The sequence below is a fragment of the Cylas formicarius genome, unplaced genomic scaffold (assembly GCF_029955315.1).
Source record: "Cylas formicarius isolate icCylForm1 unplaced genomic scaffold, icCylForm1.1 PGA_scaffold_6__28_contigs__length_40554024, whole genome shotgun sequence".
Classification (NCBI taxonomy): Eukaryota; Metazoa; Arthropoda; class Insecta; order Coleoptera; family Brentidae; genus Cylas; species Cylas formicarius.
The window spans coordinates 10,069,927-10,095,752 of NW_026844347.1; the positions used below are offsets into that span (position 1 = coordinate 10,069,927).

At 32.1% G+C, this 25,826-nt stretch overlaps 1 protein-coding gene across 1 annotated transcript in view; it reads right to left on the minus strand.

Annotated features, from left to right (window-relative positions):
* The window catches only part of LOC132702750 (homeobox protein goosecoid), a 55,553-nt gene extending 36,991 nt beyond the window's left edge, over window positions 1-18,562 (minus strand). The window contains exons 1-3 of the mRNA XM_060671485.1: window positions 18,458-18,562; window positions 17,974-18,346; window positions 1,850-2,097 (exon numbers count right to left, since the gene is read on the minus strand). Coding sequence (XP_060527468.1) covers window positions 1,850-2,097; window positions 17,974-18,346; window positions 18,458-18,562 — 726 coding nt within the window. The remainder of the gene's footprint in view (window positions 1-1,849; window positions 2,098-17,973; window positions 18,347-18,457) is intronic.
* Between the last annotated feature and the right edge of the window lie 7,264 nt (window positions 18,563-25,826).

Sequence of the window (25,826 nt, forward strand, 5' to 3'; positions counted from 1 at the left end):
TCTTTTCCGTTATCTATTTATCTATTAAACGGAGAGTCAGCAGACAGTTTACTTGAATGGTCGCACATCTCCTCCGAAACCTATATCTTGCGTCGTGTTCCCCAGGGTTCTACTCTCGGACCTATACTTTTAACCCCATATACATTTCCACTAATACTACACTTGCATCTATGCTTTGCTCACTTATATGCTAACACTCAGCTATATATCTGCTTTAAACCCGAAAATATTGCAGATGTCAATAATAAGATTAATTCTAATTTAAGAACTGTGTCTAATATCTTGCGTTGCCGTTGCTTGGACCTAAATCCAGCGAAATCGCAGGTACTCTTTGGAAAAAGGCAATCTAGAAATTTATAATCCAAACATGTTAAGGTTTATCTTAACAACGCTTTACTGGACCTCACTGAATGTCAGCAATTGTATTCGCAAAGGCAAGCAAAGTATGATAGTGGAGTGGCGTAAAAAGTATTGATCATCATATCATATCATCACAAGTATTGATAGGAAATGTCCAGAATATCTCTATAAGAATATCAAATTCCGTTACGATCCTTATAAGTTTTACATTCGTCATAAATTCAGACTCACCACATCTAAACATATTTCTGGTTACTTGCAACATTGGTTTTCATTTGTTATAACTAAATCATGTAACAAAGTCCCACCTAATACTAGACAAATAACTGGTGACAGTTTTAAGAAATTTATTGGACCAAGCAGTCAACATATTCAATGACCTTATGCCCGCTCTGCCGTCCTGTTTGTTATTTGGGCCTTTCCAGCTCTTTCTTTTTCCGTGCTTCTGTTTAACCATTGGTTAATTAAATAAAACAGTAATTAAGATTGAACGGTTACTGGAGTGGCAGTTTTTTTAGAGACAACCTTTAGGTTAATCTTCGCTGTCTGTAATTTCTTGCAATAAAGCATTTTATTATTATTATTATTACTGTTATTATTATTACTATTATTGCTATTATCATTGTTACTATTATTATTATTATTATTATTATTATGGTGAAATAGTCATGTGAGACAATAAAAAAGCTTAAACAATCTAATCTAATTTGTTCATTCAGACAGAATATTAAGGGGATATTGAGTGCTTCATTAGTTTCAAGGATTTTGAGTAAATTCAATTTTACCCATGGAGTATCTCTATGAACAGAAGTTAAGATTCATTTTTTCTGAACTCTTTGTTATTGTGTATAAATTTTTCTAAAAATAAAAAAAATGACAGCAAAAAAGAATGACTTGTAACTTTTTTGAACAACTGAATTTTTTATTGAAACTATAATGGAAGTTTCCAACCAATTGTTATTAATAATTTTTGTTGTTTTAACTAATCCGAAATTGCCACTAAGTTAAAACTACATTTACTTTTTTTTTAATTTTATCCGTTATATCAAAAGATATGTAGTTATAAATGATTTTTGGAATTTTATTGTTTTGGTGTGCGGATAGTATAATAGTATAACGGTGTAACTACTGCATAACATAAAGAAAGTGTTGATAGGGTGCTTTCTACCAAGAATTTATTAATATTCATTTTAATAGGAAAAGTAGTTAACAAAATACTCATCGTTTCATTAAAAAATGGGCTCAAAAGGGTGTAATTAGATAAAATTTCAGATAGTGCTGAATATATGATGTTATTTTTTCCATTTTAAACTAACATTTCTGGAATTCAAATAATTCTAAAAGTAAATTCTCTGCACTTAACTTAAATGGAGTAGTAGAAATTTAAGACAAATATCGGTCATCCACATCGAAAATGTTTCATGATTGATAATCCTTCAATTTTTATTTGTTGCTCTGGACCCTCTCGAGAACACCGGCTAGCACTTACCTCTACTCTCTCCTCTTTGAGATCTACTTTGAGTGCCAGTTGCTCCCTGAGCACAACATCCGGATAGTGGGTTTGTTCAAAGGTCGCTTCTAATTGTTCGAGCTGTTCTTCGCTAAATATTGTTCGATGACGACGTTTTCGCTTGGGAGGTTGATGATGGTGCGTACCGGCAGAGGCCAAAGAAGCAGCTTGAGATGCAGCCGCAAGGGCATGGACGTAACCAGGATAAAGCCCAGGATAAGCCATCGCTGAAAAGAAAACCGGTACGTGAAGCGTAAATTGAATTGTTACGAAATAGAAAATGTCACGAAAAAAGATAAGCGATTTTCTCCACAAGAGAAAGGAAGGGAAACATTTATCTTGGGGAACTTGTAAGCCAAACGTTTTATATTGATACATTTTTTCTCATTTAGCTACATTTACATTGAAAACTTCTGTAATGCAGGTATACACCAGTGAAAATTATCTTTTCCTTGCAACCAAAAGTTATTCAATTATGTGCGCCATAATAAAATCGCCATTAATATGAATTGGGTGTACAACAAACGATTTTTGTATAACTTCTCTCTTGTCTTTCTTGTCTTTCTTCTCTAGAAACCCGAAATCAATTTAAAAAGTTTTATAGAAGATATTATAGGATATTCAACATTTTAGTTATGATTTTTCTACTAAATACTCTAAAATACCCAATTATGCATTGATTAAGCGTGCCAAAAGTGTTACTTTAAAATGTCAACTTCGTTAACCACTATGGCGAACCACATCGGTACACGGATTTGCTCTCCAAAAGATAAGTTTGGATTTATAGAAATTACTAAGAGTCGGACCTGTGCACTGTTGTGCCTTGGTTATGGAAGATGCTTCGCTTTCCCTCAAATGTGATCCGCTACATTACACCGTTTCCATACTTTTTGTACTCCCTGTACCCATATTATTTGTATCAACCCAGTTTAATTAAAATATTATTATATTTAACACAATTTACCGGATTTATTTACTCTATATTAAAGCTTATGGATATAAAACAGGCAGAGCGACGCAAATAATTTAAAGGGAGCGAGGACTTGTTTCAGTTAAAATCGATGGGAATAACCCTCCAGTAAAATATGAAATAATAATATTATGCTTTTTGGCTTCAAGAGCCGTCTGCGGGATATAGGGTGGTGAGAGGGAGGAAAATCCGTTACCCCGGTTGCTTTTTTGCATGCATGACCAAACTAAACTTACGGAAAAGTAAGTTAAAAACTGCGGGATTTTTAAAGTAAGGCGATTTTAATCTTCCGGGAATTTTCTTTAAAAGCTTATTTTATGGTCTTTTGTCGACGGGAAACTTTTCTTTCTGACGTGGACGTCGAGATTTACTTTGAGTAAAAGACTTGAACCCAACTTGATGCTCGAAGGGGGTGCATACAAGAAAAAAGTACTCTATCGATATTCTGGAATTTTTAAAAATTATAGAACTTTCGTTCTGTAAAGCTCAGCCAACCGGAACATACTCGGAAAGTAATAAATTAAGCACTTAGAAAATTACAGTGTGAGCCAATTTTGTTGGTATTCGATGATTTCTAGCATAAAAATGTGTTCAGACGTTCCGGTTATGATTTTCGCCAAAAAATCAAATGTGGAAACCTCATCTTAATAGTGGACTACACGGAGACGCTCAAAAGTCCCTGTAATAGTTTTATTTCTAAAAATTTCGAATTCGATGATATCGCCAGTTAGAGTGAAGGTTTCACATTGCAATTAGATATAAATTAATAAAAAACTAGATATAATTTGATATTTTTCTTATAGAATATATCATTTTGAATGTCTTATTGCTAATATTCCTTGAAAAATTAATTGTAATTCAGGTTTAAAAAAATTGCCATAGAGTGTGTCCGGAAATTAGTGGGCTAAACTATAACAACCGTCCAAAACAAACTCTAGTTTTCTAACACCCTCTAATGGAACCACCACACTAAAGGATGTTTTTTATTAATATTTCCGAAACAGATAGAGAGAAACTTTTGTCTTTTTTTTTGTTATACTGAATCTGATTCTAAAACTATAAATGTCAAGTTTTGGTTAGGTGGGTAAATTTTGAGGAGTACAGGTGACAAAAACTGTAATTACTTGTTTAGGAGCTGACTTTTGTACTTTTTTCTTATAAAATCGGGCAAGTTGTGTTCTGTTACGAGAAAGAGCCTTTGATTGGCTTGACCATAAACTTATGTGGGCCAAATTGAGTTACTACGACTTCGATGATGTTTCGACGCGATTTTTTGAAAACTACTTAGCTAACAGATATTAGAGAGTTACCTATGACAATGTAAGTTCTGAGTTTCTGTCTGTTTCATCAGGTGTACCGCAAGGTTCTGTACTAGGGCCATTATCATTCATAATTTATATTTCTGATATTTATACATTCATCGAATATTTGAATTTGTATTCATTTGCTGATGACACTCAGCTATTTTAGTCCTTCTATCCTAAATTATTTGATATTGCTTCAATTTATATAAATTTGGATTTGTACAACTTATTTCTATATTCTTCTAGGCATAATCTTCAACTTAACGCTATAAAATGCAGTATAATGTTCTTTTCTCCTAAACCTAACATTGAACAAGTATCCCAAATGTTTGAAAATTGTGAATTGTAATAAACACCTTGGTGTTATATTTGATTGTAACTTAAATTCACGGAATATGTATCTTTGTTGGTAGAAAAGTCTGACTTGGTTTAGCACCATTTAGACAGGCATAGAATTGTACTTGAATGTACTGTAATGTGCGTAATAAACTATGGTTTAGTCCTCTATTACCCATGTCTTGATAGTATTAATTAATACAGATTGCAAAAAATTCAAATCAGCTGTTGCAGATTTATTTTCGGCTTGCGTAAATTTGATAGGATTCCCCACAAAATCCAGCAACTTACCTGGATAAAAATTGACAGTACTTTCAAGTACTTTTTGGTGTCTATGTCTATTATTAGAACATCCAACCCGTCCCTACTTACGAGCTAAATTAGAGTTTCGTAATGTTTAGTCAGTGGCCTTAAGGCATCCTAAACGCTCGTTTATCTTTGCTCCGCAGATCATTTTCTTATAACGCTGTGGTAATTTTTAATAGTATACCCCATTCAATTAAATTATTTAAAAAATATTTCATGTTGAAACTGCTAACTTCTCAAATAATTTTATTTTCTCTGTTATTCTTTTTATTTTTACTTTTAATAACTTTCTATTGTTCCATATTACTATTACATTTATCCATTATTCTATATTTAATTTACCAATGTAATTATAACTTCTTATTTAGTTTTCAATTTAAACATTTAAGAGGTTAAATGCAGTAGCTTTTGATAGACTTTGCTTCTTCTCTACTGTATATTTGCATATAACAATATACAACAATAAAGGCAATTTATTATTATTGTTATTATTATTATATATTGCGGACTGTTTTAGAGGAAAATGAATTTCAAAAGTACTCTGTACAGCATATTCATTTTATTTAATTATCCAAATATTGGTTGGAAGAACCAACTTTCAACGTAGGTTTTCTATCAATATTTGGTCAGGTATCATAGGTAATACGTTAATAGATCCCTTTTTACCATTGCCATTTAGTATATTTACTAGTCGCTAACCATTAAGTGCTTATCCGGTTTCTTTCGGACATATTTATTAGGACGAAAGGTCGTATTTATTGTTAATAACTATGAAAATCCATTATCCAAAGCATTCATAAAATGATGTATTTCTAACACAGATTTTTTTATGATTTTGGGTCAAACAATCACATGCGCGTGGAAATGTCACACCTTTCAGTTTATGCTGTGCGATATTTAAGTGTAGCTTAACTATAAAAACAGAACTAGAGAAGAGCTCGACAAGCCTTTATATTAACTAATATAACAGGCAGACATAATATTTTATTTACTTCATTTTTTTATGTTTTTTTAACAATTTGCTGATATAATGATGGATTTAATTTGCAACTTCAGCATTAAATAAGTTTCATACTTATTTATAATTCATTAATGATTAATTTTTATTTAACTTTAAGAATTTATGTTTCCTTTAATTTTTTTATAGTTTATAGTTTAAAATTGCGCGCTAAATGGCAACGAAATTTCTACGGGCGACTTTTTACGCGTTCCCCTTTTTTTGTTTGCCGATAACTTATTTTTCGGGTCGATCGGCAGTCGGTAAAAACCACGCTGTTGGAAAGGTAGTTTTCGCTGTGCTCGTTTCGCTTTAGCTTCATACCATCATACCAAGGGGTACCCCGAAGACGAACCCAGAATACAAGGCAGTTCCGTGGCACCGAGGTGAGTCGCTACAGTTATTTCGTTGCCCCGCTCAGCTTACATAGTTTTCATTTCAAAATTATAATACAGTCCACTTAACCAAGCATTTTGTTAAATAATGCCATTTAGTCATCGAAAGGCTGTCATATACCCCAATTTTAAAAAAATGAATCGATCTGGAAGTAAATTTGTGATAAAGAATAAAAAAGTAGATTTTTAGATTCATATCATAAGTAGGTTTTGACATTGTAGAATGAGAACCGACAATTTTTTTTTGACATAATGACGATATATTCTTTGGGACTTTATTTAAATGTCATTACATTTCGCAAAACGCATAATGTGTTTGTGCGGCACCAAGAAGCTTTTGTTACAAAACTGAGAGCTTTTGAACTCATATAATATTTACCAGTATTTTATTTACTGGTAACGATATGGCAAAGTCAATCAAATGCTGGTGTCTGTTCAAAGACAAAAAAATTTGAAAAACCGAATTTTACACACAATATGGTTTTAAATTTTCTTACGGAATATCAATCGAGATTAAATTATTGAATGTGAAAAATATTCAAGAGTTTCAGATAATTTCCGGGATTATTTTAACAACGTGTGGTATTATAAGTGGAAATAGAAAGAAAAAGAAAAGAAAAATATCTTTCGAATGAACTTAAATTTAAAAAATGACGTCGCAACATTATAAAAGAGTAAAATTCAAGAGAGCTAACAATTGGCCTGATCGTCACTGAAATCCTTCATCCTCTGATTAGACTCCGCTATTTCGATAACAACTCTTTGGTGTGGCTCATTGCCTCTTTGATGTGACTGTTTCCTCCTCTTCTCGACAGAATTTGTCCTGTTGCTTTTCTTTTGTAGTGTAGCAGGTCTGCTGTAAATTTGGCAGATGGATTTCTGAGAAATTCTGTTCTGACCTGTCTCTTCATCATCTCCGGGATTCCTTTTCTCTCCATTTTCTGAAGGCTTATATTGGCGGCATGCAACGAAAGGATATGCGCCTTAACGAGGCTTGGCGGGCTATTACGTCGGAGCTTTCGTTTTTGCTTGGTGGCATCCGTGCTCTGGCACAACGACATCGTCGCTTAATTCTAACATGCTATCTCGCCTAATGCTTTATGAAATTTTAAAACTAACTTGGATGTTTTTTTGCTCTATTGCATAGCTTTTATTGCTGCTTGACTGTAATTGATTGATTACGAATCTTTTTCGTCTTTATTTCTAGTTCTAGTGCAGTAATCCGTGATCGGAATACTGTTGCTAGGTTGCCCATTCAAATAGAAATTTTTATTTTAGTCCTGGATTATAAAAGGGCAATAAAACATATCGCATATAACAGTAATCAATTGAATATTTTTTATATTCTAATAATGTAAGAATTGTTCATTCATTCACAAGCAAAATTACTTTTTGAGTTATAGAAGGTAATACAAAATTTTCTAATTGCGTTTAAGAAGTCACACATTATTATCAATATATTTTGGCATTTCACTATAAAAATATTTTAATACATTTGATTTCATTATTAGAATTATAGAAATCAAAAATTATGATGCGATTTAATTGGCAATTTGCTCATGACTACGAGACTAAGCTTTGCTAGTATAACGGCTCTAGTAGATAAGTTCGTAGGTTTCACTAAATGATGGCCGTTTTATTACTTGATACTTGGTCTCAGATATTGGAATTGGCGTGTTATATGAAAGTTTGAAATTAATTAAATTGAGAATCCTAAATTCACCCCCAAACTTTTTTCCAATCTTCTGATCACCCTACTAAAACTTAAGATTTATTACGTCGATGTTTTCAATTCCTTGCAGTTCTTGTATACACATAGCTGTCATGAATTGATTTATTTTTTGACCACCACTATCTTACTGGGTAATCTTACAATTACGTCGCTTTCGTGATCACATGAAGCAATCATCTTCTGTAGTCATAACCTTACGCACTGTAAAATAATACGTGCTGAAGGTCAAAATTGGCACAAACCAATTTCCCATTGAACTCGGCAACCTTGCGTCTGAAATTACTTTTTTCCGTTCTAGCTAAGTCTTAAGCGTTAAAACTTTCAAAATTTCTCTTTTCAACAATGTAAGGATTATGATAAAACCTTCAAAAACGACACTAGTCCTTTCTGGGATGATGAAATACAAAGTTATACTTTTTGTTCAAAATATTTCTATAAATAACTTTACAAACCTTTCTTTCACCAACCGCCCCGCACTGCTTGCAACTTAATGAATTCATAATCGTAATTTTTGGTGACGAACAAAGATACTGGAGTTTACTTCTAGATCTACAATCAACAGAGGAAAAGATTTCTATGGATCTTATGACATTTTCATTGAAATCTAGACCTGCAGTAGTCATATTTTCTACGATATGTTTTTTCAAAGATATAACAATGACTCCTTTCTTCAAGAAAAAAATATTTACAATCATCGTTTTACAAACTTTTAACTTATGGCCGTTTATGGGCAAAAAAAAATGTCACTAAAGCAAAGTTTATTGAAGCAAAGTTTTAGAGATGTTTATTTTTGTAACATCTAATGAATATAACATAGGCGCGTCAAATTGACTAATTATTGTTGGAGTTATCTAAAAAAGTGTAATTTATTGGATTATCCAGTAGTAGTATTGAGGTAGCGCTATGTTTATCAAATTGATATTTTTGTACACATACACATGCATTGTAATTAATGCTAGTAAAATATTTGAGGACTTTCCTTGAAGCCCTTTTGTCAAAGCAATCGTATACTTGACGTATTTCTCTATATGTTTAAAGCTCACTTCACACCAGAAGAATCATTCGTCTATTCTAATATCAAGCGTTCCGATCTCCCAAACACCTTGACACAATCTTATCGATTGTAAACCACTTAATAATGGTAAATCTGTCGCGAACAACGAAAAGAAAAAAGCAAATACCTGCATAGGATTTTAACAACGCACCGGAGAATTTTGCTCGGCGGCAAGACGACATAAGTAGGAAATCAATAAATGCTGTGCAGAAGAAATCCGGTAAGAATATGGAGATTGGTCGGTTAATGTATACGTCTCTGATCAAGTGTAAATTTACGCCGGCTTAATCTGGGGAACGCAGGTGGTCCCTATAGCCTTTGACGATTTTTATTTTTTTTTGAAAAATTTTACGTTTAAGTAGGATCCGCACTTATTATTCTAAATTATTAAATGTGCAATATTGGCTTATTAAGTAGAACATAATGACATGTCTGGGGCATTTGTGAGTTGTAAACTTAAATTCGATACAAGTTCTGCAAAATAAAATATTAAACATTTTATTCAATTATTAACATGGAGGACCCATACTATAAACTGACTTTTAAATAAAACTCAAACAAATGTAAAAATAACCACTGCAGAACTATACATTCGCAAAACACCAGGACACCAAATTATATACATCATAATATCATAAATATAAATAAAATAAAAGTAACAAGTTACTTTGGAAAAATCGTCACTGGGCGGGGTAAGTTTGTAGCGTGTAAAGCGAAGTAGCTTTGTATTTCAAAAAAATGCCGCCCGCGGTTTCTTATCATAGAGGGATGCATTGTTTTTCTATCGTTCTCCTGCGGACCACTATGAAACTTTCGCAAAATCCATGTAATTTTATTGTGCATACACTCTGTGTAAAGCGCCTTCCACGAATCGCCGAATTTCAAAGTGAAGACAAACTTTAATAATATAAAAAATTGTAGGAGTAATAGCAATTTCCAATTAAATTTTTCCAAGTATCTCGCGCACGCTGTATAATAGACGAAACCTGAAATTCAAACCTGATACACTTAACGATACTGTGTAAACTAAATTATCTTATGTTTCATAGTTTTCCAGTTACGGCTAATAATTTACGCAAAAAAACGGCAATTTTGAGAATCTTTTTGTTTTTTTAATCATTACCGACACACCCTGTATATAATCTAAAAAATGCCCAAAATAAAAGTTATAGCCCTGGATTTCCTACGGTTCCCGGTATTTGATTTTTTTCAAGAGGATAAATATTTTTCGAAAAAACACTTGTTTTCTGAAACCATGCAGTACAGTAAATGACTTCTTCGTGGCTAGTGCGAGAAATGGTGATTCTCATTTGAATCTTTTCAAATATCTCAAGCATCGTGTGTGACGAAAACCGTAAATGCAGAAATTGTAGCTCTTCATGAGACCTATCACACTGTTTGAACCGATATTTTTTACGAATTTTGATTGACGAATTGACGATTAATAATTTACTCCCGAAAAGAACAATTTTCAAGATATTTTAGATTTGTATATATATATATATATATATATATATATATATATATATATATATATATATATATATATATATATATATATATATATATATATATATATATATATATATATATATATATATATATATTCTCACGTATTGATTCACGGATGGAAAAATGTGATGACACTATATTCCGGGATGTCATCCGTTCGCTCGTTGAACTCCGACTGGAATCCTGCAAATCCTGCATCCGACTGGAATCCTGCAGACATTTCGCCAAAATCTCACTTGGCATCTTCAATGCTCGCGCTCCGAAAACACTTCGAACACTTCGAACACACTTCGAACAGTGTTCGAAGTGTTTTCGGAGCGCGAGCATTGAAGATGCCAAGTGAGATTTTGGCGAAACGTCTGCAGGATTCCAGTCGGATATATATATATATATATATATATATATATATATATATATATATATATATATATATATATATATATATATATATATATATATATATATATATATATATATATATATATATATATATATATATATATATATATATATATATATATATATATATATATATATATATATATATATATATATATATATATATATATATATATATATATATATATATATATATATATATATATATTCATATTTGTTGTATATATTTGTTAAATATAGAAATTTATAAAAAATCATTTAATATTTTTGAACCGTTTTTTTTAATAGAACAATTCGTATATGAATTCAAAATTGTATTTATTTTTCCTTATGTCAAGTAAATGTATGTTTCTATATTTATAAAAATAGCCTTTTTGATTTTTGAGATACGGGATGTTTATGGAAGCTTTGCATTTGGGGGCACCGCTCGAATCTCGGTTATTCTAAAGTTTATTAGAAAAGTAAAAAGCGGGTTTGTTGCCGTTTTTACGTGGCATACTCTGGATTCCTTCTATCTTCAATTATTTTCGAGAAATATATCAAATTTCTCTTATTTAAATGGGCAATCCTGTATATTTGTCAATAGTACGATTGAGTTTGTCAAGATTATCCCAAAAATATATAAAACTCTATAGTTGATTTTAATATTACACCTAATATTGAAGTTTTGAAAAAAAAAATCGTTTTGGCTGTGACAGGTTATGCAAAAACCTCTATTAAATTTAAAAGTGAATAATTTTGGTAATTTCTATTTCACCTAAAAGAAAGACACATTTTCAGACCGATAACATATTAAAACTGGTCATTAATAATTTGAAAAATTTAAAGCATAATTAACTTTGTTTTAATTATGGAACTGCAGCTCAAGTATTGCTCAATGACCGTGCTTGTAGTTCTCTAACGGCAATTTTAGTTGCATTTTTCAACTCTATCGTTGTTTGGTACTGGATATGTTATAGGTTCATTTGTTCCCATTCAGTGGCCTGGAAAAATAGTGTTACGATGTCCATTTAGAATTGGCGCATTATGTGAGCTAGCGCCGTCTTGTTACAAATATAAATTATTACGAAACGCCAAGGGCACATCGGGGATGATGTTTTCAATCATTTCTAAATATTTATTTACAGCAAAAATATTATGTTGTAAATGTTGTAAATATTCGGCGGGGTTTACAAAAGGGTGCATATTGCATTAAATTGGCTTTGCAAAAGCAATAATGCAACCCTGCTAAAAATAGACTTCTAAAGCTTCAGCCGCATTTTCATTACACCGAATATAAAAAATTTAACTTAAAGTTGTCAAATTTAATGTTGGTTTGGCTGGTTTTTGACTTTTTATATAAAATTTTTAACACCATTTGATATTCTTAATATTGTGCCCTTTTTATGACGAAGTAAATGGAAAAGAATGACGCTTTAACGACAGCGTAATTGAAACATACTTACAGCGGCGCCTTTAAAAGTATATTTGTTTAGCTTAACGCATCAGTATCTGCTCATACGCCGTAGTGTTCGCAGTATTATAATATTGGTGATAACACGGAACATTCACATCATAATAGCAGTTCTCCAGAATAACTACACTTGGATAGTCTTTTTTAAATTATTGTGGGAGAGAAGAATAAGTAAGTGAAGCGGTACCTCCCCAAAAAAATTCAGGTAGCTCAGTAATCTTCTCTTTAATACAGCAAAAGTGTAATTGGAAGAATGTCTCCTTCTTTTTATTTAACAAAAGAAATATTCACCTTAGATAAGGCCAGGATCACTAAAAAATATCGACATTTCCTAGGAAAAGCACAACGATAAAACACTTTTATTGGAAACCACCAAAATTGTTTGCTGGAGACGAAAATACTTGGAAAATATAAAGCAAAGTACCAAAGCGAGAAGAAAATCTGTCCTTTTCCTAATATAAAAGTTTCTTCCGGCGGATTCGGTAGTGGTTATAGATAACGCAAGCTATCATTTAGGATGCATAAATTGGATAAAATAAAAAAAAACTATCGGCTGGTTGCCTGCGAAAAATATTGAATTTGCAGGTAAATGGATAGAGCTCGAACTATTATATATGCCGTGGAAGATACAGCAGAAATACATAATTAAAGACCTTGAGCTACAGTTTGACCGAGTCATTGAGGAAGTGACACCAGAGAAGTGGCGAAAAGCATGTCATTAAAGAAGAGAATAAAATGTAAACTCTTGACTACTTGCTCATACGAACCATTAATAAGTTATTATAACGTCAAGAGGAGATGACAGTTCCAGAAAAGACGAAGAGTATTAAAATTTTTTATATTTTAATTTTCTTCCTAAAATATTTTTTATGTAATGTATAAGATAAAAAATAAAGGTACCTGATAGTACGTCCTATGCCTCACATTTAATCTTAATAACATTTTGATTCACTGTAACTTTTTGTTAAGACATCAAGAAAAAAATATAGTTAGTAACCCAGTTTTCTTCGAAGTTAAATATAAAACAGAACATTATAAATTTTCCGACAGATAAGTCTATATTACAGTTTTTTAAAACAAACATAAATTTTCCGACACATAAGGCTATATTACATTAATATAATATCTTATTCCGAATACAAGGATATAACAGGTTTTATATTTTTGTCCAGTCCAAATTTTATATAAGATTGCAATTGACAATTACAAACAGCTTTGACATAACGTCGATGGGTCAAGTATTGTTGAGTTATTTATTATTAGTATTAAATATACTTGAATAATTCCACCAACTTTGTTTTTCAATATGTTAAACATAAATATATCTTTAATTGTCAGTTACGGCACTCTTCGAGATTTATACAAAAATTAAAAGTCAAATCAAAATATGGTTGCAAGATTTTATGTTAAAAAATACATCAATTTACCCAAACCCGGGTAGTACACTCAGAAAAAAAAACTTTATAAAATTAAAAAAACAAACGCTAACGATTTGATCAGGATTAAATAAGACTTTGCTTCATTTGTGCTTTTTAATAAGTCAATAAGCAGCTATATGATTGTGTAATGTCTTCTTATTAAAACTAAAGTAGTGTCTGCATTTGGATTGAAAAGCAAACCATTCAAATGATTATTAACAGATAATAAAATAAGCATCACAAAATATTATTTTAAATGTTTAAAATAACTATTTAAAAAAGTCATATATTTAAAACAAAGGGGCCATTATAAATTGTAAGGAAAGTTCTTTTTTTCTTATAAAATATATTTTTATTGGAATAAAATTTGCCCCGACTTTGAATTAATAATATCAGTCTTACTTAAAATCAAAGGAACAGATTTTTTTCTATCCTATCTAATTAGCTTTACTTTGGTTTTGTTTGGAATGTTTAGGTGTGATCTTTCACCCCTTCTTGGTTGCACTATTTTCTAATGCTTAATTTTATACAGACAGTATATGATATATATACTGCATTGCTTTTTTGCTTATCACCAACAATTTAAAAAATTAACTACTCTAAAACCAACAAGAAAATGGTTTCAAAAACTTGGAGACACTGAAAATGCAAACGGCGGTCACTACCTAACAACACAAGTGAACTACAGAGGAGCACGCAGATGCTAATGGCAGTTTTATCCCTTTGTTCTATTGGCTGGTAAAAGTCACATCATAGAAGATCCTCTTTTCCTTTTAAAATGTTAAAGAACTCTTTTAGAAGTAAATATAAACGTTCAAGTTTGATTAAAGTACTCAACTTATTATTAGAAGAGAACGGAAAAACGTCCTTTTGTAATGAGCAATTAATAATTTGTTTTGAACATAATTCTTGACTCAAACTAATAATTTCCTATAGATCAACTAATTTATGTATTCTTATCTTAAACCAAGATTAATGAATTCTGAATGAATCCTTATCAGAACAATCCACGGCAAGGATTTGGTAGATTCTGGTTAAGATGGTTTTCATTAGGTCAGAGGCATGGTGCCTCGATTTAATAGCGTTTTACTTCAGAACAAGTCCGTTATGCAGTGATACCTAGGTTTAAATATGGCAAGTGTGCTTTGCCGGGCTACTTTAGGCAAAGTTCGAAATTATTCGATATATCGTAGTTTTATTCGATATTTCGTAGGAAGGAACCATTAATCTGAAGCCGGAAAAATCCGATCTTGACACGGACAATTAAAAACCATAGTGAAACTATACACAAAAATTATCCACTATTTCCTCTAAAAAAAACTTCAGGATCTAAAAAATTGTACTTCATTGCCAATACTAGTGGTACCGACAATGAAGAAGACTCCAATGAGCGAAGAAAATTTCTGTAACTATATCAAACAAGTTGCCTACGAGGGAATCATGGTTCAAGCAGAGAAGACGAAGCAGCTACCACTTAAAAGTTTTCGAAAATTCAGGTAGGAAACTACCAGTTTCAAGTTTAGACAGGGGCAATGGAGATGCCTGTAATTCCAAATGTTTTTATAAGATCGGCACTAAACATGGTGAAATCAGGATGCCACACAAGGAACCAGATCCAAAGCGCGAAATTAGTGAAAAGCAAAGGCTTCAAAGATGTAACTGTACCAAAAAATATACCATTAATGTTTTTAAATGTAAAGAATCAAAATTGTTATGCAATGCCTTGGTATGTTTTTTAATAGTGAAAGATTACTAATTTTATTTGTTTTTCTTCAAATTTTATTATTTTTAAAAGTATCAAAGTAAACAAAAAACAAAATATAGAGTTAGCAGCCAATTATTTTTCTCAATGTCATGCAAAATGAAACACTAACAATTTTCTTAGATCCCAGCCTGTTTTATAGGTATTCATTAGAACGCGTCATTCTAATTACAATTATATGACACATTTTATATTTTATTCCATCTTTTTTAGTAACGCAACGATTTTTTTTGGTACAGGAAGTTACAGTTGTATAATTTTTGGTATTTAATAATATGTCCTATTTGTCTTTTAAAAGATGATTGTTACTATCACTGCCGAAGGAATTTAGTGCATCTAGTTTTTTATGTGCCCCTAAAAGAAGAAATCCATGAATATAAAGTTTGGGCTGTTGGCTGCTACAAGGGTAAAAATTGATACGCCTCAGATGGCTATGATATATTCGCAGAAATATAAATGATCTTCCACACATGACAGGCATTTTGCGTCATTAATTCCTTTTTGTCTGAAGGATCTGGACAAATTTGGAGCAAATATTACAGTAAAAATGGCGCATCCAAACTTTTACGATCTGTTTGTGAACTTCTCAATTTTTTTTTCATAAATTCACAAGTTTCCGTATTAACACAATTCTGTTGCCGGCCCTCTTTATCTCTAGATGATATTTAGGAGCAGATCTTCTATATATCGTGCGATATTGCGATCTAAGAGATGCAAAAAATGATCTACATTTAATTTTTGGTATCCGTAGTGGGCCTAAAATATGCGTGTCTAAAAACTATTGAAAAATTCCAAAAAAAAACTGCATCTTCCTTTGCCATTGTTCTTCACTAAACTTATAGCTTTTACGAAATTGCAGTATAAGCATATGTTTTCAAAACTGAGTGGATTGAACTGCAGGAAATGCTTGTCTAATGATAGGCTGTGGTACAATGGCACCAGTTTCGTTAAATTTCTTTGCAAGTCTTTAAAATTTGTGTTTGGAAGAAACTCGTTGCTCTGGATAAAGTCCAATTTACTGGCAACACGACCCGTAGCAACCTTGTTATTATTCCGACTGTATACTTAAAACATATCATCTATTCCACGCAAGCAAGTCACAGCATTCTACGAAATTAAATGAAAATTTTTGCTAATATCTCGAAACAAGTTGAATAAAATATTTAAATATTAAATAGGCTAGGACCTCCTAAAATCGCTAACGTTGGCTAGTTTAGTACGAAATATCGAATAATTTCGGACTTTGCCAAAGTAAAAAGTTTTCAAGTATTCAATGTTGCCGCTTCTATATAAACAGGCAATATCATGCTTAGTCCAAATATCACCCCGTATATATTATTTCATTTTTAAATTATATGCAAGAAATAAAGTAGATTTTGTTTAGGTTATTGAAACAAAAAACCAACCCAATAATTTTGTTCGAGTTTTCCAATACCTTACGCCTTTGAAATAAAAATTAATTTTCATGGTTCTTATGTAATATCAACATTGAACACCGTAATTTCGTAGAAAGTTTCACACACAGCATTTAGCTTCTTTCCATTTATTTCGGCCTTTTTCGAAAATTAATAATCAATTAATTAAAAAAGATGATTCCTTCTTGTCAAGCACCAAAGCCCAATTTTTTTAAGGTCATACTTTATTAGATTTTATAAAATTATTGTAATCAAAGCGGATGGCCAAAAAAGGGCGAATAGTTCGAAATGACGGTGTTCAATGTGAAAATCATGAAAATTAATTTTTATTTTAAATATGATAGAGGTAGGTTTAAGAAAACTTGAAAAAAACTGGGTTAGTTTCCTAAAATTCGAAAATTAAATAATATACAGGCCGTAGTAAATAAAAAAACCCAACGTATTCATGTATATTTCATGCCAATGAATGCCTGAACCCTTCCACTAATCATCTGGAAAGTAGGTTTAATTAAAGCAAGAAACTATTAAGATATCTTTAAGGATGAACATTTCTTAAAAATCTAGACAATTTTTTACTTCGATAACCGTAACACAGAGGTAATAGAAACCTAAAAAAAAATACTTTTGTGTCGGGAATATACACGGAAATCCAATTAAACTAAGCGAGAAGAGGAAGAAAGAAGAAAACCGTTTCGATATTTGGAGTTAAGGTACGTTCCAAGTGTCATTTCCAGTTCAACCACAAGTTGCTGTCAATCTGCTTATTTGAAGCGGAACCAATGGTATATATTATTACATTTTGAGATTCTGTGTTAAATTTTAAACATGAAAGAAAAATTGTGTTTTCAGCTTAACTAGCTTTGAAAATGCATATTTTTATGGTTTTTAAAAATTTGATCTCATATTCGGCAAAATGTTAAGAGAGACACTTAAGTTTACGTTTTTGTTATTTTTGTTGTCTACATTCATACAGAGTGTCCAGAATTAGGCACATTTGTATAGATGCGGTAACACTACAAATCGAATTTTCCTTTTTATCAGTGGACTTACCGAGAAACTCGGCGGACGTGGTCCCGAAGCTGTTGCCGGCGGCAGCGATGTGACCGAAAGGGAAGCTACCCGGTTGACCTTGAAATACGGGCGGTCTTTGGGGCGGCGAGTTCGCCCTAGGCTTCGCCAGTATGCTGTCTATCGTGAACAAAGAACTGCCGCCGCTCGGGTTCGACGATGTCGTCGCCGTGCAACTTTTCCGGTAGACCGGCTTGAAGCCGTCGTTCAAAAACATGAAATGGGGTGGCAAAACGGCGGCGGGCGCCGACGTTTCGACCATCCTGAAATCCTCCTCCGCGTAATCTTCCGCGCCGCTGGATTCGCACCAGTCCAAATCACCACCGTCGCGTTTTATGTTAGCCAGCGTAAAAAACTGTGTTCACCGCAATATCACAACGATCGAACGGACTAAGAAAGATTAAAGTTGTGAACCATTCGATCGCAGCGGATCCGCGATAAAAGACGTGAAGAGTTTGCGACGCGCCGCCCATCCGGCTCTCCTATTGGCCGATCTATGCCAATAGGGTAGAGCCGATTTCGTCCCTTCTAGGGGCGAGATGTAATACGCGAAGGGTGCCCCCGACGACATAGAGCTGTCACAGTTAAAACTTGATAACGTAAAAGGTATATCTGTTAAACGATTTGTCCCTTTCGCCGACGTATGTATGCGTCCGGGCGTGCTATAGTAATCGGCTAGTTATTTAAATTAGGGGCATTATGCTTTTTAGATGGCACGTCGCGTATTAAAAGATGTGTATTATTCGGAAATCTTTTTATGCGGAGGGGACAATGAAAAATTATATGTAATGGCCGCTGATGTGTGCGTGCGTATCGGGATTATCGTCCAAGGATAATCTTTTAACGTATTTCGGTGATAATACCCTGTACCTACTCGCTGGCATACGTGTAGGGTAAAAGAAAAAGAATCGGACCATATATTAAAATGCTCAACTCAAAATTTAATGTTTACAATCTATCTCTCTAAATTCGAAAAATATTGTTTTTTCTACTCCTGTCTGTTATAGTATATTATGCAACAAGTGCGGTAAACGGCATTTGATTCACGAGTTTATTTGACACGAGCGGAGCGAGTGTGTAATAAACGAGTGACTTAAAAAGTTTTTCTACTCCCGTCTGTAAAATACCTAATTACACACCGATCTACCAGGTCAGTTTCGTTTCCCACGGGTCCGAGAGACTTCGTACATTTCCGGAATTTTAACGCAAGGGTTTGGTAGTAATCGGATGTTTTCGGAGATATTTCCCGCACTTTGAATTTTGACGTTTGTCAATTTTGACGATTATGATCAAAACTAACGGTCGTAGAAAAATTATAGTATGCAACACGTTCTGTAAACTTTTTAAGTCACTCGTTTATTAAACACTCACTCAACACTCAAATGTCGTTTACCGCACTTGTTGCATAATATACTATTACTACACACATCCTTAGTCTATTACATTTTACAATTATAACAATATAAGTACATTAGATTCTCTATGAATTGTATCAGGCAGATATGCCTAAATTACTAGGTATGGTAAAGTGTAAGTTTTAGAGTTTTTTTAAAGTTAGTATCTTATTCTTTCGATAAAACTGTCATTGTCTGGTTTAATGTGATTAGAATTAACAATCGAAATATTATACCGGCTGTCCGACGGAAATAGGAAAACAGAAAGTTCCGGATATTAAAAAATATGTATTCCAAGAGAAAATGGTGGAAATTATTTTGCTAGTTACTAAAATACCCACCAGGGGGTTAATTGTTATCTTGAATTTTAAAACTCGATTTTCTGCTTAATGCAATTTGCACTATATCTACAAGGAAAGTGGTGGGGGTGTTGTAACATTTTCTTAAATAAATATTGATCCAAAGAAGCTATCATACTTCCTAAGCATGACGCTTACCTTCCCATCAGGTGACGTTTTCTGGCATCATTTGTCTACGTCATTTTATAGTCCTAACATAGGCCTAAAAACCCAGTGAAAATTGGTTCTGAATATCTTTATACTAACCTTAAAAAGATTAAAAAAACGTAATGCTACAAATGTTGGAATTGGGAAAATTTTCTATTTAGCTGGTTGTTATTAATGCCTAAGTATTTTGTTATAAAAATTTTGTTTTTGTCTTTTACTTTTTTACGATACCTTTGGTTCGTATAAAGTTAACCATAGTATGTGATATTCGCTTTGATAGCTTGTTCGTTCGTTGTTCTAATTTTTTAATTAATAATTCGGTTTAGTCAACTAACCAAAACCAATAGGTTGTTGAAGACTAAATAATTTTATTTATTTCGTTCATCAAAATTAATTTATTAAAATAAGTAAAAGGAGGTACGGTAGTAGGGAAACGGAAGGTCCCAGTAATTTGAAAACAAATTTATTCCAAAAGAGAGTGGTGGGAATTATTTTCTCGTTTTTAAAATAGCCACTAGGGGGTAATTGTTATCTTGAATTTTAAAACTCGCTTTTTGGGTTGATGCTTAATAAAGTGAGCGGGGTGTTGGTACATTTTATTAAATGAATATCCATATCTCCAAAGGGCTTAACGCATTTTAATAAACTATTGTCGTTGCTTACCTTGCCACCAGGTAACGTTTTCTGACATCATCTTTTTTTACGTCATTCCAATACGGGCCTAACAACCCAGCGAAAACCGGATCTCAACTTCTTTATTCTCACCTAAAAAAGAGTAAAAGAACGTAATGTAGTGCGTAAAGTGTGCGAAGGTGTAGTTATTTTATTATAAAAATTTTGTATTTATATTTAACTTTTTTTACAGAACCTTAATTACAGAACCTTAATTTATTTGTATCACTAGTTTTTTCGTTAACAATTAGAAATGAATTATTTTTGTTAAAACAGCCTCCTAAATCGTTGCCCTTATTGGGACTGAGGTATGTGATTAATACAAATGCTGCAACTTAGTAACCAAAAGGATTTGTTTATTTGTGTCTCATAGTTTTCGATTCAGAGACTGTAATTGACATTTACTCCCAGCTCTTGTACCCCTAAGAGTATAAAACATATATTCAATCAAGACCCACCGATAAAAAGATGTGTATTGTTTTTAGTTCTTTTTATGCATGCTGGAGACAATAAAATATTACATAGTGGCTGCTGATAGTGCGTGCATATCGGAATTATCGTTCAAGGATTATCTTTTAACGTATTTCGATGCTAATACCCAGGAAAACTTAAAATTCTCAATAAACTCAGAAAAATAGTGGAAGTTAATTTAAGCGAACATTTTACCCAGCAAAATATCATCGAAATTGCTAACGTATAATGATTATTGGTAATTTTAAGTAAAAAAAAAATAGTAATTGCAACTAAAAAATATTATTTTGCCACATAGATTAAAAGAATATCTCCACCTAAAGTAAGACAATTCCGGCATATGTTTCAGTCTGTTCAAATTAATATATTCATAAAAGTCTACCCAATCATTGGTTTAAATATACTAATAGGATGTAGGCCCTGATTCTTAGCATTCAAGATATATCTAGTCTATCTGCAGGTAATCATTATCTTGGTAAAAGTGTCGTAATCTTTCCTCAAAATGAGTATAATCTCTTGAAATATATTGTATAATATTTTTTTAATATTTAAATAGTTAAAAAGCATTACTCCTGGTTTATTTGTTTGTTATTTTTAGTATAAAGTTAATCTTGTATTTGGAATAATACAGCTAATATTTTGTATTACACTTTTAATTTTCGATCTTGAATAGTGCTTTTACATTTGATTTTAAGACCTAAAATATGGTAGGTACGATATAGTTAGTAGTAAAGAATAATCTTTTCGCCTCTAGGCAATCTTTGATCTCGTTCTTTTAAAAAATGGAATATCCTATAACGAAAATTTAGAACAAAAGTAATCTAATAAGTTAATAAAATAAAACAAAACAGAAATATGATCAGAAACTAACCAAAAATAAAAAAAACCTTTTTTGATCGAAGATTAGGTATTATATTATTGTTACCAGCTGCTTGCGTTTTTATTTTTCTCCTTTGAAATTGGAAATATAGTTTTTTTTTTTAAGAGGAAATTGACAAATTGGAAATTTTTCTTCCCTGAACCAAATTAGAAACAAAAAGCCTAACCCAACGATACTGTGCCAATTAAGCGTTGAAATAAAATTTAGGAGTAATATTTGAGGATGACTTGCGTTTTAAATGTCATTTAGAGCATAGAGCATGAGAGCATAGTTAGCGTTAAAATAAGGAAGAAACTGTGCAAAAGTCTCGTCTTGACATTCATTAACTATTGCTATATTGATTACTTTCCGAACCTTGATAAACTCACAGTAAGTAGGATTCAAAAATTCATGTTGTAGATTTATTTACGGCCTCCGTAAATATTACAGAGTATCAGCGAGAATATTTGAAATATTAAAAAAAAAAAAATTGCTCATTTTTGTAGACCAGTTAATATCTACGAATACATCTAGGTATTTAGGTGAAAAACTTACTTTTAGGTATAGCAAGTTTAAAAAAAATTAAAAGTTGTCTCTTCCTCATTATCCTTCGACTATATTTAGGAGTTCATCTATAAGTTAGTTACTATTTACAATAATATGAATAACGATCTGAAAAAAACTCTCTGTTGACAGTTTTCCGGGAAAAACTAAAGCCGATTCGCTCTCCTCTGAAATTTAAATGGCGTTTTGGACTTTGCTTTTGTTTGTGTTGTATGTGGTAAAAATATTTGTATATTACATGTTTTATTTGTAAAATTTAGTGTTTATTATTATTCTCTAAATACCTCACAGGTTAGTTACTGATTAGATTTCGCCTGTAAACTTTGCTTAATAAAGTCATGTTATTATTGTTATCATTATTAATTCTGCGTTAGGATGAACCACAAATTGCTCTCGTTATATGCGCAATAATTGCCATCAACCGTTAATACACTTGAAGGCATATTGTTAACTTTTTTTTACCCTGCATCATATTTTATTGCCATCCATTTTAAATTGTCAATTTTCGTGTCTATTGATTTAAGAGACGAAAAAGACGTCGTAAAAAACTGAAACTGAAGTCCGGCTCATTCGACACAAAAAAAAATCAGATTGCTCGGGAGAAGAAAGATGTCGCTTATGACATCTTTTGCGTTTCAAGCGTCGATATGAGTATCATCTGCTTAATCTCCCACCAAGTTTATTCTGGGCGGAGTTGAATCCGAAATATGTACTATTGGCCGAGGCGGGGTATCCTCATTTCCCTTACTAATCGTTTAATCCTGCGTGCTCGCCGGCTGGTTGCTTTTCCAAAGGATCCGCGCGTCGACTCTCTTTAAGATAGCTAAATGTGATTTTAGTGTTTTCAGGCTAGTGCAATCTCGAGAACGTTTTCTGTTCTGATGCGAAATATACGGTGTCCTAAAATTAACGCCGGATTTGAATTTGCCGTCATGATGATAAAATTCTTGAGAATTCTGAAGGAAGCAAATTTAAAGGAATTCCATAAATTTCCATACAATAAAAAATGTCTAGACACATTGATTGAGTATCCCCCAGCAATGCATAGCAACCACGTAAAGTAATCTAAGAAACAATAAAAACAGACAGACCTACACTAAAGATCGGCCTTACCTATTAGTCAAAGTTCGTAGAGATCAAAACAAGCCGACAAGTCGATCTTTAAATGCATGAATTTAGGTCCATTAAAGCAAACTAAAAACGATAAAACGCGACCTACTGCTCCTGAAGTGCTTAACTGGGTATTTTAGAGTAGTGATCTTATTGTTTCGATAGATTTTAGCCTCATTTGCCGAATGTATTCGTGCAAAAATATTACCAAAAAAAAAATGGTCGTATAGTAAATTATAGTATGCAAAACGTTGATATAATAATAATATAATTTTATATTTTATAAGTGAAAAAAGAAGCACAAAACTGATGACTCAAAAATGATTATATTGTTGCTGCAACTAATTAAGTATAGTTTTATTAAGTAACCAACCAACCAAACACCCAACTAAAAGCAAATGCATCGATAATAAAACGATATACCTAGTGTTTTTTATATACTTTTTTAGGTCAACTTATAAAAACGCTACATTTTAAACGAATATGGTTTTAGTTTTTGTATAGCTCCACATTATGTTAAAGTAATTTATTTTTCCTTATTAATATAATGTAAAATGCAATTGATTTAAATACCTAAACTTGAACCTAAGACCGAGAATTCCAAGGAATTGTGAACACTTCTGAAGAATTCCAAAGAGTTTCAAGAAATTTCGATTAATTGAAAGTATAAAAGAAATTACGGTGTACCGTGCATTCAATTTATCTTGATAACATTTTAATTGGCTGTAACTTTTTTGTTTTTAGAGATATCAAGGTAAACAAAAAAACGGAATGTAGGATTAGGATTTTCCAAGTGACGTATAAAACAAAACACTACAAATTTTCCGACAGATAAGCCTACATTATATATTTTTAAATAAAACACCCTGTATATTATTTATATGTTTAATAGAATATCTTATTCTGATTACAACGGTTTACCACACTTAATATTTTAATTCACTTGTTTTTGGCAAAAAAGTTTGATATTTTAACGAGTGTCGACTGACTGCAACAACAGTAATTATCTACAAGTTAAAATAGAACAAAAATACTAAAAATAATAAGACACACTAAAGTAAAAAGTTCTGTAACTGTTCTAAATATGTGACTACCATTTTCCTGATCACATTTTCCGGATTGTCTCTTAAAGAAAAAATCCATTAAAGTTAAGTCCGTGCTGTTGGCCGGCCAATCCATAGTTCCGCCAATCCCTATCCAATTCCTGGGATATTCCATAAGAAAATTTTTTACTTGCCCAACATTGTGAGGAGGAGCACCGTCTTGCTGCCATATAATCAGCGTTAATATATTTAGTGGTAAATCTTCTATATGTTGTTCTATTTGGTACTCTAAGAGTTGCAAATAATGATCTCCAGTTAAATTTTGATCTATAAATTTTGGACCCAAAATATGCCCATATATGACACCATATATTGATTGGTACCCCTGGGTTTTTATTTCGTGTATTTGTCTAGGATTTTTTTAATTACCAATATCGAGTATTTTGTCTATTACAACCCTTTATTTTAGTGAAAGAACTTTCATCAGTCCATAAAATGTTTTTCAAAAAAATATTCTCATTATGTCTATTTAAACAATCCATTGTTTTACACTTAGTTTTAGAGTTTTACGAAATTTAAATGCATTTTATTTATATTCTTTTAAAACTGGGTGGATTGATATAGTAATAGAAGAAATTGGATGTGCTTCATAGAATCCAAATGTGTTTGCCTTATTTTCATAATTTAAAACATTACGATCCCGGCATACTTTTTTAGCATTTAATACGTTGCCGTCTTTTGCAAATTTCTTTGCCAGCCTGGGAAATATCTGTTTTTAAGGAGCTCGGCGCTCTGAATAAAGTCTAATATACTGACGACTAGCTGCGGTTGCATTTTATTATTCAGAAAGTATACTTGAAGCATATCACTTCTTTCACGGATGCTAAATTCGCGAAAAACCACTTTAACCATAATGACTTGAAGAATAATCCAGCCATCAACGTTGTTTCCTAATATGTCAAACATAATAATATATTATGCAACAAGTGCGGTAAACGGCATTTGACTCACGAGTTTATTTTACACGAGCGGAGCGATTGTTTAATAAACGAGTGAGTTACAAAGTTTACCGAACGTGTTGCATACTATACTTTTTCTACGACCGTTAGTTTTTGGGTACACTTTCGCAAAACATGAATACATTCACTGACATTACTGTTAGAATTGACAAACGTCAAAATTCAAAGCGTGGGAAATATCTCCGAAAACATTCGAT